The sequence below is a fragment of the Mytilus trossulus genome, chromosome 10 (assembly GCF_036588685.1).
Source record: "Mytilus trossulus isolate FHL-02 chromosome 10, PNRI_Mtr1.1.1.hap1, whole genome shotgun sequence".
Classification (NCBI taxonomy): Eukaryota; Metazoa; Mollusca; class Bivalvia; order Mytilida; family Mytilidae; genus Mytilus; species Mytilus trossulus.
The window spans coordinates 1,650,258-1,665,851 of NC_086382.1; the positions used below are offsets into that span (position 1 = coordinate 1,650,258).

A 15,594-nucleotide genomic window follows, 5' to 3' on the forward strand; every position below is an offset into this window, starting at 1 on the left:
CAACCACACAAATCAGAGAACAGAAGACACAACATAAAACTAAAAACTAAGAAACACTACCCCTACCAAAATGTGGGGGAGATCTTAGGTGCTACAAAATCGCAGATGCAATAATCCTTCTATGAGTAGACAAACTTTTTTTTCTAAACAAGATATAAATTAAATCCAATTCTATTTAGATGCCACTCAACAATTAAAAAAATTTCTCACTTTCGCCCTGTAGACTCAATATTCATTTCGCACTTTGATTTGATATTCTGTTTAATTAGGTATATTTTCTTTCAGAAATTCATGGCTGTGGCTACGAAAATCCTTGTACAAATGGAGGCACCTGTAGAGATACCGCCAATGGGTATTTCTGTTCATGCCCAAAAGGATTTGCGGGAAAACACTGTCAAATAAGTAAACAATGAACAAATATTTTTCGGATCTATTGGGCTTAATGCACAAATGTTAATTTTTTGAAATTTCAGAATAACCAACAACACAATGCTATAAAATTAACGGTACCAATTTTCTTGCACCAGATGCGCATTTCGACAATACATGTCTCTTCAGTGATGCTCGTGGCCAAAATATTTGAAATCCAAAGCTTATATAAAAGACGAAGAGGTATAATTCAAAAGGTCGAAAAAGTATAGCCAAATCCGTGAAAGGAATCAAAGCTTTGCATGAGGGAGATACATTCCTTAATTTTTAATATTTTGTAACAGCAAATTTTAATAACACAAAATCCGTATTTTCCTGCCAGTACCGAAGTACTGGCTACTGGGCTGATGATATCCTCGGAGACTAATAGTCAATAACAGACATCACTCTAAGCAAAATGAATAGATGAACAATGTCCATAATTTTACGAATACGAAATCTGCAATTTCATATTTGAAAACCATCCAAATGTCGATGGATTATACGTTGTTTTTATATTTGATTAACCTTCAAAAAGAACAAACGTATTATTCGTTCAAAGCTAAAATTTATTGCAATGAAAAAAACACAAACAGTATTTAAAAACAATAGACACACACTTAATGGTTCTTCAAGTTACCTAATGATAATTCTAAGCCAACTCCAACTATTAAATACATCAAGATTGTCCAGCTTCTAGTTCTCACCCGTACCCATTCACTACGTTAAGTATAAAATACATCAGTCCGAGAAAAACTTGCTTCTTGCAAATAATTTTATGAGCATTCTTACATAAAACACCTCAATGTTTCATCATATTTTAAAAATTAGATAACTGCTTTATATTAAATCCATATATTAAATACATAAATGTATTTAAGTTATCAATATTTCAAATTTAAATGGCTTACTTATATGGCTTACTAATATGTCTTACTAATATATGCTTTAGATATTGATGATTGTGGCTACATTAATCCTTGTAAGAATGGAGGCACTTGTATTGACGAGGTTAACGGATACTCATGTTCATGTGCAACAGGATTTCACGGCAAGAGTTGTCGGGCAAGTAAGTCAAAGACATTTTATAAAATCTATTGGTTCCATCAATTACTATTAAAAATACCAATTTTACAATGACCTATAGTTTGTAATCTCTATGCCATTTTGGTCTCTTATGGAGAGTTGTCCCATTGGCAATAATACTACATTTTCTTTTTTTTTATATTTCTTGACCATCATTAAATCCATTAACTATCACCTTATCGTCGCTGGGCTTCTAAAATGTTGTAAATTACAAGTTTTTGAAGAAAAAAGTATCTCACAAACAGGCTTTGAAAATTTTGGCAAAATGCATGCTTCCAAAATGTCGTGTCGTCGCTGGGCTTCTAAAATGTCGTATATTACTCTTTTTGCTAAAAATACTTTTTGACACCAATGGTCTTGGCGGGAGTAAATCTATTATTTACAAAAAATGTTCAAGTTGACATACGACATTTTAGCCAAAAAAGTGATATACGACATTATAGAAGCCCAGCGACGTTATGATCATTGGAAACTTCCTTAACTTAGGGGAAGTTCAAACTTTTGGCTACATACATGTATATACCATACTAGTTATCTAGACAAATATAATAGCTAGACTCATTTCAATGCCGTTATTTTTATAAACTCATGTTTTCATATCGTCTATAAAAGATCTCTTAAATATTCCAATTGATAAATGCATTGATTATGAATGGCCGCCTAGTGTCCAGCAGCACTAGTATGTGTATTCAGGACAAAAACAATTAAATGTAGCATGAATATGCACCATGATTTCTACTTGCCCTACAAGCTGAGTCAGATCTTTAGCGTGCTTAACCATCAGTTCGCGGGAAGACATGTCACCTAAATCAGTCAGACACATTGTTCTGACTCCGACCGATAAGTATGTTGTGTTACTCATTAATGCTGGAAAAAAGCATCAAATACCCGTTTAAAGTCGTTGGTTTGAACTCACCTCCTTTATCACCTCGAGGGGAACACGAAACCACCGATCCAGTTTTAAATCTTCTTTTGTGTTCAAAGTGTAAGCTCTTAGATATCCAATGAATCAAAATCAAGTGTTATTAAAAAAAAAATATTGCTATAATTGGATAAATACTTCGTTTCCAGAAATTCCATGCCAAGAACCAGATAGTGTAATGGATGCAACAAAAACTGTAGATACACTCGATGTTGGTGGTATTGTAACGTATGTTTGTGACTTTGGTTATTCAATGTCGAGTGGAGATTCTATTCTAACATGTAAAATAGGACCTTTTTGGATGGGAACCCTACCGACATGTTCAGGTAAGCAACAGTCGTATTCAAATGGTATATTAAGGCACTAGTAGTATACCGCTGTACGAATTTCATAAATCGATTTAGAAAAAAATACCAAATCCGGATACCAATTCATGTCGTATTAACTGCAATTCCGTTCCATTTCCAAGGATGTGACCTTCCGAATTAGGCTTATTTCCGTTTTTGTACTAATACGAGCAACACGATAGGTGCCCCATGTGAAGCAGGATCTGCTTACCCTTCCAGAGCACATGAGATCATCCCCAGGTTTTAGTGGGGTTCGTTTCGATTAATCTTTATTTTCTGTGTTGTGTTATTTTGTAATAGTGTTTTACTTTGTCTTTTGAGCCATGACATGACTTTATTTTTGATAAATGAGTTGAAAGGCCCTCTGATATCTGTCAACCCTCTTTTCAAATTATTGTAAGACCCTTAAACCTGATAGGGTTTTGATTCTTGCTTTTTTATTATGCTTGGCAAATAACCTTTTGTTTCTTTAAAATTATGAGGGTATGGATGAGGGTAACAGAAAATACTGACTAAAACGTACGACTAAAACAAAAGAATTGAGAAAAATGTGACACCAAAAAATAAAACAGTAAAATTTAATGCTATAATATAAAAATTAAAGAAAAATGTGAAAATTAGATTGCGAATTTAGAAAAATGGCTAAAAGTTAAAAAGATATATGCAAAAATTAAGTACCCAAATACGGGCCCTCACGTATTGTCCGACCCTATCGTCAGGTGTACAAGGAAGGTCAGTAATGGGGCTAATTTTACTGCAACAAATGTACATTTCTAGAAATACTTATTTTCCAGTGATACTTCATTGAAAATTATTTGCAAAATTCAAAACCTAATACAATATTTAATAAAGCTAGTATAACAGAAAATAAACCTACCACATAGCCAAATTCTAAAAGAATTATAAATGCCATGCAACACATATCTTAAAAGAGTTTCAAAACTCAAGAGAGTAACACATATTGGAAAGTATGTATTAACTTGAAACAAAGAAAACCGACGCGAATGAAAATATTCTGTATTTGTATGACATGTATGATATTGTGTTATTAATGGATGATCAAGAGAATGATAAGAGATACCGTTTACCACATATTTCACAAAGATGAAGTCATCAACCATTCATTTAATAATGAAAGTATCGAGCAAACGAAAATAAAAAAAAAGCAATTTCATTTTTCAGTTATCAAATGCCAGATTACAGGATTAAATGACTACACAACTCCGTCAACGACTAGTGATGTTTCACCTACCACACAAGTTTCATTCACATGTTTACCTGGGTACAAGTTACCAAATGGAGATTCAGGACAAAGGGAATGTAGATTAGGGGGTGACTGGAATACACCTCTTCCAGCATGTGAAGGTAAGTCAATTAAACCAACAGTATTGTGGTTAACCTTTGAACAAATATCGTCATCGATTGAAAAGATGTATGTCCAGTTAATAAACAAAATATGGGAAATTGTGTTAACTAAAAAAGATGGACCGGATTAAGCAATCATGGCCCACCATGCGTTTTTCCTGATCGTGCAAGGGCTGTATAGTCAGTCAAGGTCGTTAAAACTTCCATCATCATCAATATCACCATGCGAACCCACTCTTCTTTAGAATAACACAATCTGGAACAGGGAACACTATTTAATAACATTACAGATCAGAGGACTTATGGTTTGTAAAGATCTCAGACAGTGAAAACATGGCGCTAGTGTGTTTTTACACGAACAGTATTTGTCAGCAAAGTCATAGTTGTGACCGTAAAACATGTGTAGTGTAGCGTTCATAGAATATAAAAAAGAAGATGTGGTATGATTGTCAATGAGACAACTCTCCACAAGAGACCAAAATGACAGAAATTTACAGAAGTCGTTTTTCCTCATAAATGGTAGAACCGTATTGGTGTTTGGTACACAGCCTTGTTAAGCCTGCATAGTGTGATTACATACGAGCACAACGTGTACAATGAAAGTATACACACTATACTATGTAGGAAATACATGTAATAGGTTACTGCTTATAAAGTGAAACTTGATAATTTGTAAGTTCAAATCAACTCGTTTGTCTTACAATCTAACTTGAAGTCGTCAATATATGTCAATATCGAGGGAAATACTAAGATATTAAGTTGTCCTTCTAAGTTCAGGTTGAAACTTTTACACTGCGTTTACTGGACCGTATGAGATAAACGTTCTGATTGAAATTTGATGATATCATCTTCGGTGTAATTGTTCTTTGAATAGATATTCTTTACAAAGTAAGATTTTTGTTCACCCGAAACAAGGTATTTTATCTTCGCTTTCCAGATTTGTCGATCCCATTAATATCCCCCGCCATAGCGAAAAGGGCATTTGATTTATCGTTGTCTGTCTGCAAAATGTTATGAAACATCTACACAATGCTTATTTACAAAAACAGTTTGAATTCTGGTTCCGAAATTAAGTCTTTTCAGTGATGCTAGTTATTTCAGTGTTGAACAAAATCAAAACACAGAAACAACGTTCAAGAGCATATCAAATAAAAAGGAGCTAGTATTTTATCAAATCCGATCAAGGCTTCTAAGTTTGCACTGTGTCCGACGCGCTTTTTTCTTATCATAAAATTTTATTCAAATACGTACAATGAAACATTCACCAGACAGTACCTGGTGTCAATAACAGGTAGTTACAAAAATAGAAATTAAATGTAAGATACTAGAATGTTTATAATTAATATGATATTTCTGAATGGTTATCTATTACTTTGATAACGGGATTGTCCAATATGTTCTTTTCTCAGAATCAGACGCGTTAGATCACTCGACCACCTTGGCTTAACAAAAATAAAGCTATCGATGGCCATGTGTTACCTTTCCTCGTCAGTTTGAATCTAGCGTCGTAATACAAAACATTATATATAAGGCATGAAGATGTAATTGTTACAGATCAGCTGAATTATCAATAGTAAAGGATCCTACAAATTAATGCAAGATACACAGAAATAAGTATGTGTATACGTACGTCTGAACCAGTGGGGCTGCTTTATTTGTTCTAGTTTGGGCTATACCCGGTCAGACCTATCACGTGACTGGGTTAAATATGGCTGAAAAGTAAAACGTGCGGGAACGGCTGTTTTAAAGATGGCAACAGAAGATTAAATTTACACTTTTTGATTTCTACGATTGGGAATATCACAAAATAAACTTTATAATAAAAATACATATTTTTGATGTACAATTTGTTTATCCGAGGACTTATTCAACATAAAAACGGTTTTCCGAGATAATTTATCAATTTAAAAATGAAATATAGGACATGGCAATTTATTATCGTCATAGTGGACAATTGCAGTATCACATATCTTTGTCTGATTGAAAATGTTTCAATCTTCACTTTTCAAAATTCCGACTTAAACCTAAAAGTGCGCTTCCCACCATACTTTTATGACCGGCTGATTGCTTGCCGTTGAGTCAAGACCGGCAAGGGCGTCGTATGCCTTTGTGCGCCGGGGGCTGATTTTACAGCAAATGAAGCGACTGTGCCTATAATGAAGTACCAACAGGGCTAACCCGGTATAAGCTGCTATGGCAAATGAAGTAATACCAATGACAACTCTACAACCGTTTTATGCGTTTGCTAATTTGCAGATCTAACATTGTTGGGCTGATGTTTAGACGAGTTGTATATACACAATGTAATATTGAAACTCCAGTCTTACTTTATGTATTGTGCTAAATCTGCCTCCCGGCTGACCGTAGGTTGAGATTGTCTTTAAAACGACTTACAAATTACTTTTAAAAATTCAAGAATTTGTTTACTTGCATTGTGTTATTTTTAAATTTAGAATACACCATAGATATTCAGCTTTGTTGTTTTGTTGTTAACTATAATTTCTGAAATTGTGGATATGTTGTTTACATATTTTAGATATAAATGAATGTCTGCTAAATCCATGCAAGCACGGCGCTACATGTTATGATAAAGTGAACGATTACAGCTGCACATGTGCCCCAGGTTACGAAGGAACGAACTGTGAAATAGGTATGACCTATAGTTGGTAATGTCTGTGCCATTTTGGTCTTCGTTGGAAAGCTGTCGCATTGACCATCATACCATATGTTCCTTTTATATGATGTCAGATGAAAATCAAATTGTCTTAATTTCAAAATTATAATTTGATTCTGCAAAAAATCGTATTCTTAGAAAAAGAATGAAATATATGAGAATAGACAAAGGGGACAATAAAACATGTATTTGAAATACAAACTGTCAACATTTTTTTAACATTTAGACTTTCAAAGCGAATTATTTATCGGGAATAGCTATATTTTTATTTATTATTCATTTCATTTCAGATATTGATAATTGTCTTCAACATGAATGCACGAACGGAGCCACATGTCAAGATAAAGTAAATGGTTATATGTGCATTTGTCCACCTGGTTTCAAAGGAAAGCATTGCAAAATAGGTACGTGCATGGTGATTTTTGCTATATCCGAGATACCAGTCTAATGTATTCTCATATGTCTAATTTCAACAATTGATGTCTTTTTAGTGATGCTAGTAATTGAAGTGTTAAATAAGAAAAAAAATTAAAACATTAAAACAACGTTGAAGGGAAAATCAATTCAAAAACGAGCTAACGTTTAACCAAATCTGATCAACTATTCCGAGTTTTGCATGAGTGAGATATATTCCTTAAATTATGAATATCTTATGTGATGAATGTTGAAACAAAAAGTGCTTGCAAACTCTTTAATACCATGTGAAAAAGATAAAAACGATTTTTCAACACTTTAGATCAATTGACAGCTATTGACCTGCCAAACTCATTTAAAATATTTGCAATGTTATGCCTCCAGACTGATCTTTTGGTCAAGAGTGCCTTTTATTTGGTAAATGGCCGATTTAAAAATTTTAATCACAAAAAAGTTCAGCTTTGTTGTATAATTAAAAACTTTAATCTTTTAATTTTGGAAATGTGGTATACATATTTCAGATATAAATGAGTGTCTGCCAAGTCCATGCAAGCACGGCGCTACATGTAATGATAAATTCAACGATTACAGCTGCACGTGTGCCCCTGGTTACAAGGGAAAGAACTGTGAAATAGGTATGATGTCATATTTAAGTTTAAAATGTCTTAATGTCAATATTTTTGTCTTGGAAAACTGTTTTCGTCGAAAAAATTATTATAACATTAACTAAAACAAATATTCTCCGTTCATTACAGATATTAACGAATGTAAACCAAACCCTTGTAAACACGGAGCATCATGCATGAATGAAGTGAATGGTTACAGGTGTGTCTGCATACCAGGTTACCAAGGAAAGAACTGTGAAAAAGGTAATATCATTATCAAGATTGGCTTTTTCAACCATCGGTATATCATGTACGTTAGATAAGCAACAATCTTGAAATTAATAGTATATTTTTCATAACTGAAAAATGACTGGCACATTATCCGTTATTCAGAGAAAAAACAACAAGTTTTTTCACGAACCATTAAGATTCAAAAATTCGATCGTCACTCATCAGTCTTTGAAATCTGTTTTCTTTCGAAAAGAATAATACACATATATATAAAGAAGAATAGACTAAACCCGTATTTGGAATACCATGTGCAAAAATTAAATGATTTTTAAAATTGTATATCAATTGACTACTATTGAAACTTAAAACTCCCTTAACATACAAGTATTGTGCAAGAGTATGCCTCTCTGATGATTGTTCGTAAAAAAAATCTTTCAAACGAAGAACAGGCCGATTTTAAGTAGTCCAGAGTTCGGACATGCTCTGTTTTTTAAACTTTGATCACAAAACAAGTGTTCAGCTTTGTTGCATAACTGTAAACGGTAATTTCTGAAATTGGGGACATGTAGTATACATATTTCAGATATAAATGAATGTCTGCCAAATCCATGCAAGCACAGCGCTACATGTGATGATAAAGTGAACGATTACAGCTGCACGTGTCCCCCAGGTTACAAAGGAAAGAACTGTGAAATAGGTATGATGTCAGATATTAAATTCGAAATGTCTTAATATCAACATTTTACTTTTAGTCTTTGAAATCTGTTTTCTTGGAAAAAGAACAAATTCAAAAGAGAATAAACTAAGGGGACAATAAAATCCGCCTAACCAGATCTGATCAAGTATTCTGAGTTTTGTATAAGGGAGTTTATTCCTAAGTTTATGAATATCTCATATGATAAATGTTGAAACAAAAAGTAATTGCAAACTCTTAAATACCATGTGAAAAAAATAAAAACGATTTTTCTACACTGTAGATCAATTGACAACTATTGAAACTCCAAATTTCTTTTAAATATTGTGCAATACTATACCTCCCGACTGATCTTTCTTTCAAGAATGTCCTTTATATGACTAACAGGTCGATTTCGAAAGATTCCAGTATTCGAACATGCTTTGGTGTTTTCAAGGTTTGATCACAAAGTAAGTTTTCAGCTTTCTTGTATAATCTGCTAACTGTAATTTCTGAATTTTTGGACATGTTTTATACATATTTCAGATATAAATGAATGTCTGCCAAATCCATGCAAGCACGGCGCTACATGTAGTGATAAAGTGAACGATTACAGCTGCATGTGTGCCCCTGGTTACAAAGGAAAGAACTGTGAAATAGGTATGATGTTAGATTAAACTCAAAATGTCTTTATGGCAATATTTTACATTTAGACTTTGAAATCTATTTTCTTCGAACACGAATGAATGCATAAGAAAATACACAAGTTGACAATATAACCCGTATTTAGAATATCCTTTACAAAAGTTTAAACGATTTCTGAAATTGTATATAAATTGACTAATAATATTGTTCGTTTCTGTGTGTATGTTGCATTTTAACGTTGAGTCGTTTGTGTTTTCTCTTATTTTTGAGATAAGACGTGGCACGGTACTTGTCTATCCCTAATTCATATATTTGGTTTTGATGTTATATTTGTTATTCTCGTGGTGTTTTGTCTGTTGCTTGGTCCGTTTCGGTGTTGTGTCGTTGTTCTCCTCTTATATTTAATGCGTTTCCCTCGGTTTTAGTTTGTTACCCCGATTTTGTTTTTTGTCCATGGATTTATGAGTTTTGAACAGCGGTATACTACTGTTGCCTTTATTTAAGGATTTCAGAATTCGAAAGTGCCTTGTTTTTTTTTATAGTTTGATCACAAAATTAGTGTTCATATTTGTTGTAGAGTTATTAACTGTAATATCTGAATTTTTTTAACAAGTCGTATACATATTTCCTTTCTTAATTTTATATTTGTATAATCTGCTAACTGTAATTTCTGATAGTTTGGTCATGTGGTATACATATTTCAGATATAAATGAATGTTTGCAAAATCCATGCAAGCACGGTGCTACATGTAATGATAAAGTGAACGATTACAGCTGCATGTGTGCCCCAGGTTACAAAGGAAAGGACTGTGAAATAGGTATGATGTCATATTAAACTCAAATGTCTTAATGACAATATTTTACTTTTAGACTTTATATAGATAAAGGAAGATGTGGTGTGCGTGCCAATGAGACAACTCTTCATATCCAAAAAACAATTCATAAAAGTAAACCATTAATGGTCAATGTACGGCTTTTAACACGAAGCCTTGGCTCACACCGAAGAACAAGCTATAAAAGGCCCCAAGATTACTAGTGTAAAACCATTCAAACTGGAAAACCAATAGTCTAATCTATATCAAAAAATCGGTTTTCTTTGAGAAAGAATGATATACCGAAGATAATATGCTAAGGGGACAACAACACCAGTATTTGGAATACCCTGTGTAAAAGTTTTAACGAATTTTAAAATTGTATATCAATTGACTAGTATTGTAACTGCAAACTCCCTTAATGTACTAATATTTCGAAGATCATGCCTCTCAGATGATTTTTAAAGGAAAAGTTTCTTTCAAATGTAATACAGGTCGATTTAAGCTTTTCGAGAATTTATGACATGCTTTTTAAAAAAAAAAAGTTGATGTCAAAATAAGTATTGGACTTTGTTGCATTATTTTAAACTGATTTCTGAATATTTGGACGTGTGATATACATATTTCAGATATAAATGAATGTCTGCCAAATCCATGCAAGCACGGTGCTACTTGTAATGATAAAGTGAACGATCACAGCTGCACGTGTCAACCAGGTTACAAAGGGAAAAACTGTGAAATAGGTATGTTGTTTTTTTAGACTCAAAAAGTCTTAATATCAATATTCTACTTGGAGTTTTTGAAATCTGTATTCTTCGAAAAAGAATGATATACAAAAGTGAATAGACTAAGGGGACAATAAAACCCGTATTTGGAATACCATGTGTAAACGTTTTAACGATTTTTTTAAAGTGTAAATCAATTGACTACTATTTAAACTTCAAACTCACATAATATACTAATATTGTAGAAGATTATGTCGATCAGATGATTGTTCGACGAAAAGTTTTTTTTTATTATTAAGAACTTGTCGATTTTAAGTATTCGAGAATTTAAGATGTGCCTTGTTTTAAAACAAAGTTGATTTGTGAAATAGGTATGATGTCAGATTAAACCCAAATGTATTAATGTCAATATTTTACTTTTAGTCTTTGAAATCTGTTACCTTCGAAAAAGATTGAAATACAAAAGAGAATAAACTAAGGGTACTATGAAATCCGTATTTGAAAGATAAATTGTCAATACCTTTTAACTTTTAAACTTTCAAAGCGATTTATTATTTTTATGCCCCACCTACGATAGTAGAGGGGCATAATGTTTTCTGGTCTGTGCGTCCATCTGTCTGTTCGTTCGTCCCCGTTCGTTTGTCCGTTCGTCCCGCTTCAGGTTAAAGTTTTTGGTCAAGGTAGTTTTTGATGAAGCTGAAGTCCAATCAACTTCAAATCAAGTACACATGTTCCTTATGATATATAAAGGCAACAGTAGTATACCGCTGTTCAAAATTCGTAAATCTATGGACAAAAAAAAAATTGAGGTAACAAACTAAAACTGGGGGAAACGCATAAACTATAAAGGGAGAACAACGACACAACATTAAAATGTATCACACACAGAAACGGACTAAACATTAGACAAAATCCGATGAGAATAACAAATATAACATCAAAACCAAATACATAAATTTGGGATAGAAAAGTTCCGTGACACATCTTATAGTAATGTGAATTCACACTCAAATAAAAGAGAAAATAAACGACACAACGGAAACATAACGTTATAAAAAAAGATGTGGTATGATTGCCAATGAGACAACTATCCACAAAAGACCAATATGACACAAACATTAACAATTATAGGTCACCGTATGGCCTTCAACAATGAGCAAAGGCACATACCGCATATAGTCAGCTATAAAAGGCCCCGATAAGACAATGTAAAACAATTCAAGCAAGAAAACTAACGGCCTTATTTATGTAAAAAAACGAACGAAAAAAAAAATATGTAACACATAAACAAACGACAACCACTGAATTACAGGCTCCTGACTGTGGATAGGCACATACATAAATAATGTGTCGGGGTTAAACATGTTAGCGGGATCCCAACCCTTTCCCTAACCTGGGACAGTGGTATAACAGTACAACATAAGAACGAACTATAAAAATCAGTTGAAAAGGCTTAAATCATCAGATAGACAAAAAATAAAAGTGGAAGTGGGCGGATAAATGTTACACATACAGAAACGAACTATGATATAACAAAGGCAATTTTCCTGACTTGGTGCAGGACATTTTTAAAGATAAAAATGGTGGGTTGAACCTTGTTTTGTGGCATGCCAAACCTCGCACTTTCATGGCAATGTTAAATATATAACATTGAAATGACAACATAATACTACAGGACTACAATACAAATAAATAGGAGAACGTATTAGACAAAGAAACACATGATTAATAGATAACAAAAGGCATCAGGTTTAAAATTCAAAACGCCAAAAACGCACCTCGTCCACACAAGAGTCACCAGTGACGCCCAGATATAAAAGATCGAAAGTGAAAAAAGTACAAAGTTGTACAGCACTGAAGATCAAAGTTGAAAAAGGTTGTGTCAAATTCGGCTATGTTTTTTCTGCTTGGGATAAGAACATCCCCATTATTTAGAACAATTTATGTTATTGCAAACAGTAAATTTTATCAAATGAATATAAAAGATATAAATAATCATGATAATGAAACTGAAGTATTAACTAATTACAGAAAACAAAACCCGAATACATAATACAAATACCAACACATAAAAATAGACACACCCGACTTGGTCCAGGCCTCAACGCAAAAAAATCATAACGATGACGTCACACACGAAGTGTTGAAAAGGCACAAAAATTACCTCACATTTGAATATTATCTTTCTAATTTTAAAGCCAAATTAGACTTTTTACACTAATTTCACGGTCCACTGAACATAGAAAATGATTATGGGAATGGGGCATCCGTGTACTTTGGACACATTCTTGTTTTTATATCAATCCAAAATGGAGCTTAAGTTTTACAAGTTCCGATCAAGTATTCTGAGTTTTGTATGAGGGAGATATATTCCTTAGTTTAGAAATGGCTTTTGTGATTACTGTTAGAAACAAAAAGTTCTTGCAAACTCTAAATAGCATGTGAAAAAGTTTAAAAGATTTTTTCTAAATTATGACTATATCAATTAAAAACTATTGAAACTCCAAACTCCTTTAAAATATTGTGCAAATATTATACCTCCGGACTGATTTTTCTATTAAAAGTATCTTTTGCAAAACGATAATGTCGATTTTAAAAGATTCCAGACATCTAAATCCCCTTTTATTTCCAAAGTTTGATCACAAAAGTGTTCAGCTTTGTTTTTTAGATGTTAACTGTAATTTCTGAATTTTTGCTCATATGGTATACATATTTCAGATATAAATGAATGTCTGCCAAATCCATGCAAGCACGGTGCTACATGTGATGATAAAGTGAATGATTACAGCTGCACGTGTTCACCAGGTTACAAGGGAAAGAACTGTGAATTAGGTAGGATGTCAGATCAAACTAAAATTTTCTTAATGTCAATATTTTACTTTTAGTCTTTGAAATCTTTTTTCTTAGAAAACGACATAAATACAAAAGAGAATAAACTAAGGTGACAATTAAATCAGTTTTTTGTAGACAAACAGTCAATACTTTTTAGCCCTTAGGTTTTCAAAGCCAATTACTTTTTTTATAATCAATTAAAAGAGGAGCTTTAGTTTTACAAGATCCGATCATGTATTCCGAGTTTTGTATCAGGGATATATATTCCTTAGTTTATGAATGTCTTATGTTGAAACAAAACGTTCTTGCAAACCCTTCAATACTATGTGAAAAAAAATTGATACTTTTTTTTTCTAACCTGTAGATAAATTGACAACTCTAAGAACTCCGAACTTCTTAAAAAGATTGTGCAATATTATATCTCCCGACTGATTTTTCTGTCGATATTATCTTTTATATGACGAGTAGATCGACTTTAAAGGATTCTAAAATTCGAGCATGCATTGTGTGTTTAAATGTTTAATCACAAAAAACAGTGTTTAGCTTTGTTGTGTTATTGTTAACTGTAATTTTCTGAATTGAGAGCGTGTTGTACATTTCAGATATAAATGAATGTCTGCCAAATCCATGCAAGCACGGTGCTACATGTGATGATAAAGTGAACGATTACAGCTGCACGTGTCCCCCAGGTTACAAAGGAAAGGACTGTGAAATAGGTATGATCTCAGATTAAAATCAAAATGTCTTAATGTCAATATTTTTCATTAAGTCTTTGATATCTGTTTCCTTCGAAAACAAAAAATGAAATACAAAAGTGAATTAACTAAGGGGACAATACAATTTGAATTTGGAAGACGAACTGTCAATACTTTTTAATTTGTAAACTTTCAAAGTGAGTTTTTTTTAATTAATTCAGAAAGGAGCTTAGTTTTTCCAGATCCGATCAAGTATTACGAGTTTTGTATGAGGGAGATATAATCCTTTAAATTTTCTTATGTAATAAACATTGAAACAATAGGTTTTTGCAAACTCTTCAATACCATGTGAAAAAAGTTAAAACGATTTGTCTAAAATGTAGATCAATTGACAACTTTTGAAGCTGTAAACCCCTTTACACTATTGTGCAATATTTTGCCTCCCGACTGATTTTCAGTCAAGAGTATCTTTTATATGACAAACTGATAGATTTTGAGGATTTGAGAATTCAAATGTGCTTTGTTTTTGAATTTTTTTTATTATAAAATCAGTATAATTATGAATTGTAATTTTTGAATGTGTGGACATGTGTTATACATATTTCAGATATAAATGAATGTCTGCCAAATCCATGCAAGCACAGCGCTACATGTAATGATAAAGTGAATGATTACAGCTGCACGTGTCCCCCAGGTTACAAAGGAAAGGACTGTGAAATAGGTATGATATCAGATTAAGTTCAAAATGTCTTTATGTCAATATTTTAATTTTATTCTTGGAAAACTGTTTTCTTCAAAAATAATTATCATTACATTAACTAGAACAAATATACTCTTTTCATAACAGATATCAACGAATGTAAACCAAACCCTTGTAAACATGGATCATCATGCCTGAATGAGGTGAATGGTTACACTTGTGTCTGCAAACCAGGTTACGAAGGAAAGAGATGTGAAATAGGTAATATCATTATCAATATTGGTTTTTCCAACAATTGGTTTATTATGTGCATTAGATAAGCAGCAATATTGCAATACATAGTATATTTCTATAACAGAAAAATGACTGGCACATAATCTGTTAATCAGAGAGAAAACAAATGTTTAACGAACCATAATGAATCAAAAATTCCAAAGAGAATATGCTAAGGGTCCAACAA

The 15,594-nt window shown here is 32.6% G+C and overlaps 1 protein-coding gene across 1 annotated transcript in view; it reads left to right on the forward strand.

Moving 5' to 3' along the window:
• The window catches only part of LOC134686499 (neurogenic locus notch homolog protein 1-like), a 32,389-nt gene that overhangs the window by 1,067 nt on the left and 15,728 nt on the right, over nucleotides 1–15,594 (forward strand). Inside the window, exons 4-19 of the mRNA XM_063546167.1 lie at nucleotides 286–402; nucleotides 1,361–1,477; nucleotides 2,566–2,742; nucleotides 3,946–4,128; nucleotides 6,665–6,778; nucleotides 7,093–7,206; nucleotides 7,738–7,851; nucleotides 7,972–8,085; nucleotides 8,636–8,749; nucleotides 9,272–9,385; nucleotides 10,075–10,188; nucleotides 10,812–10,925; nucleotides 13,626–13,739; nucleotides 14,342–14,455; nucleotides 15,042–15,155; nucleotides 15,282–15,395. Coding sequence (XP_063402237.1) covers nucleotides 286–402; nucleotides 1,361–1,477; nucleotides 2,566–2,742; nucleotides 3,946–4,128; nucleotides 6,665–6,778; nucleotides 7,093–7,206; nucleotides 7,738–7,851; nucleotides 7,972–8,085; nucleotides 8,636–8,749; nucleotides 9,272–9,385; nucleotides 10,075–10,188; nucleotides 10,812–10,925; nucleotides 13,626–13,739; nucleotides 14,342–14,455; nucleotides 15,042–15,155; nucleotides 15,282–15,395 — 1,962 coding nt within the window. The remainder of the gene's footprint in view (nucleotides 1–285; nucleotides 403–1,360; nucleotides 1,478–2,565; nucleotides 2,743–3,945; nucleotides 4,129–6,664; nucleotides 6,779–7,092; nucleotides 7,207–7,737; nucleotides 7,852–7,971; nucleotides 8,086–8,635; nucleotides 8,750–9,271; nucleotides 9,386–10,074; nucleotides 10,189–10,811; nucleotides 10,926–13,625; nucleotides 13,740–14,341; nucleotides 14,456–15,041; nucleotides 15,156–15,281; nucleotides 15,396–15,594) is intronic.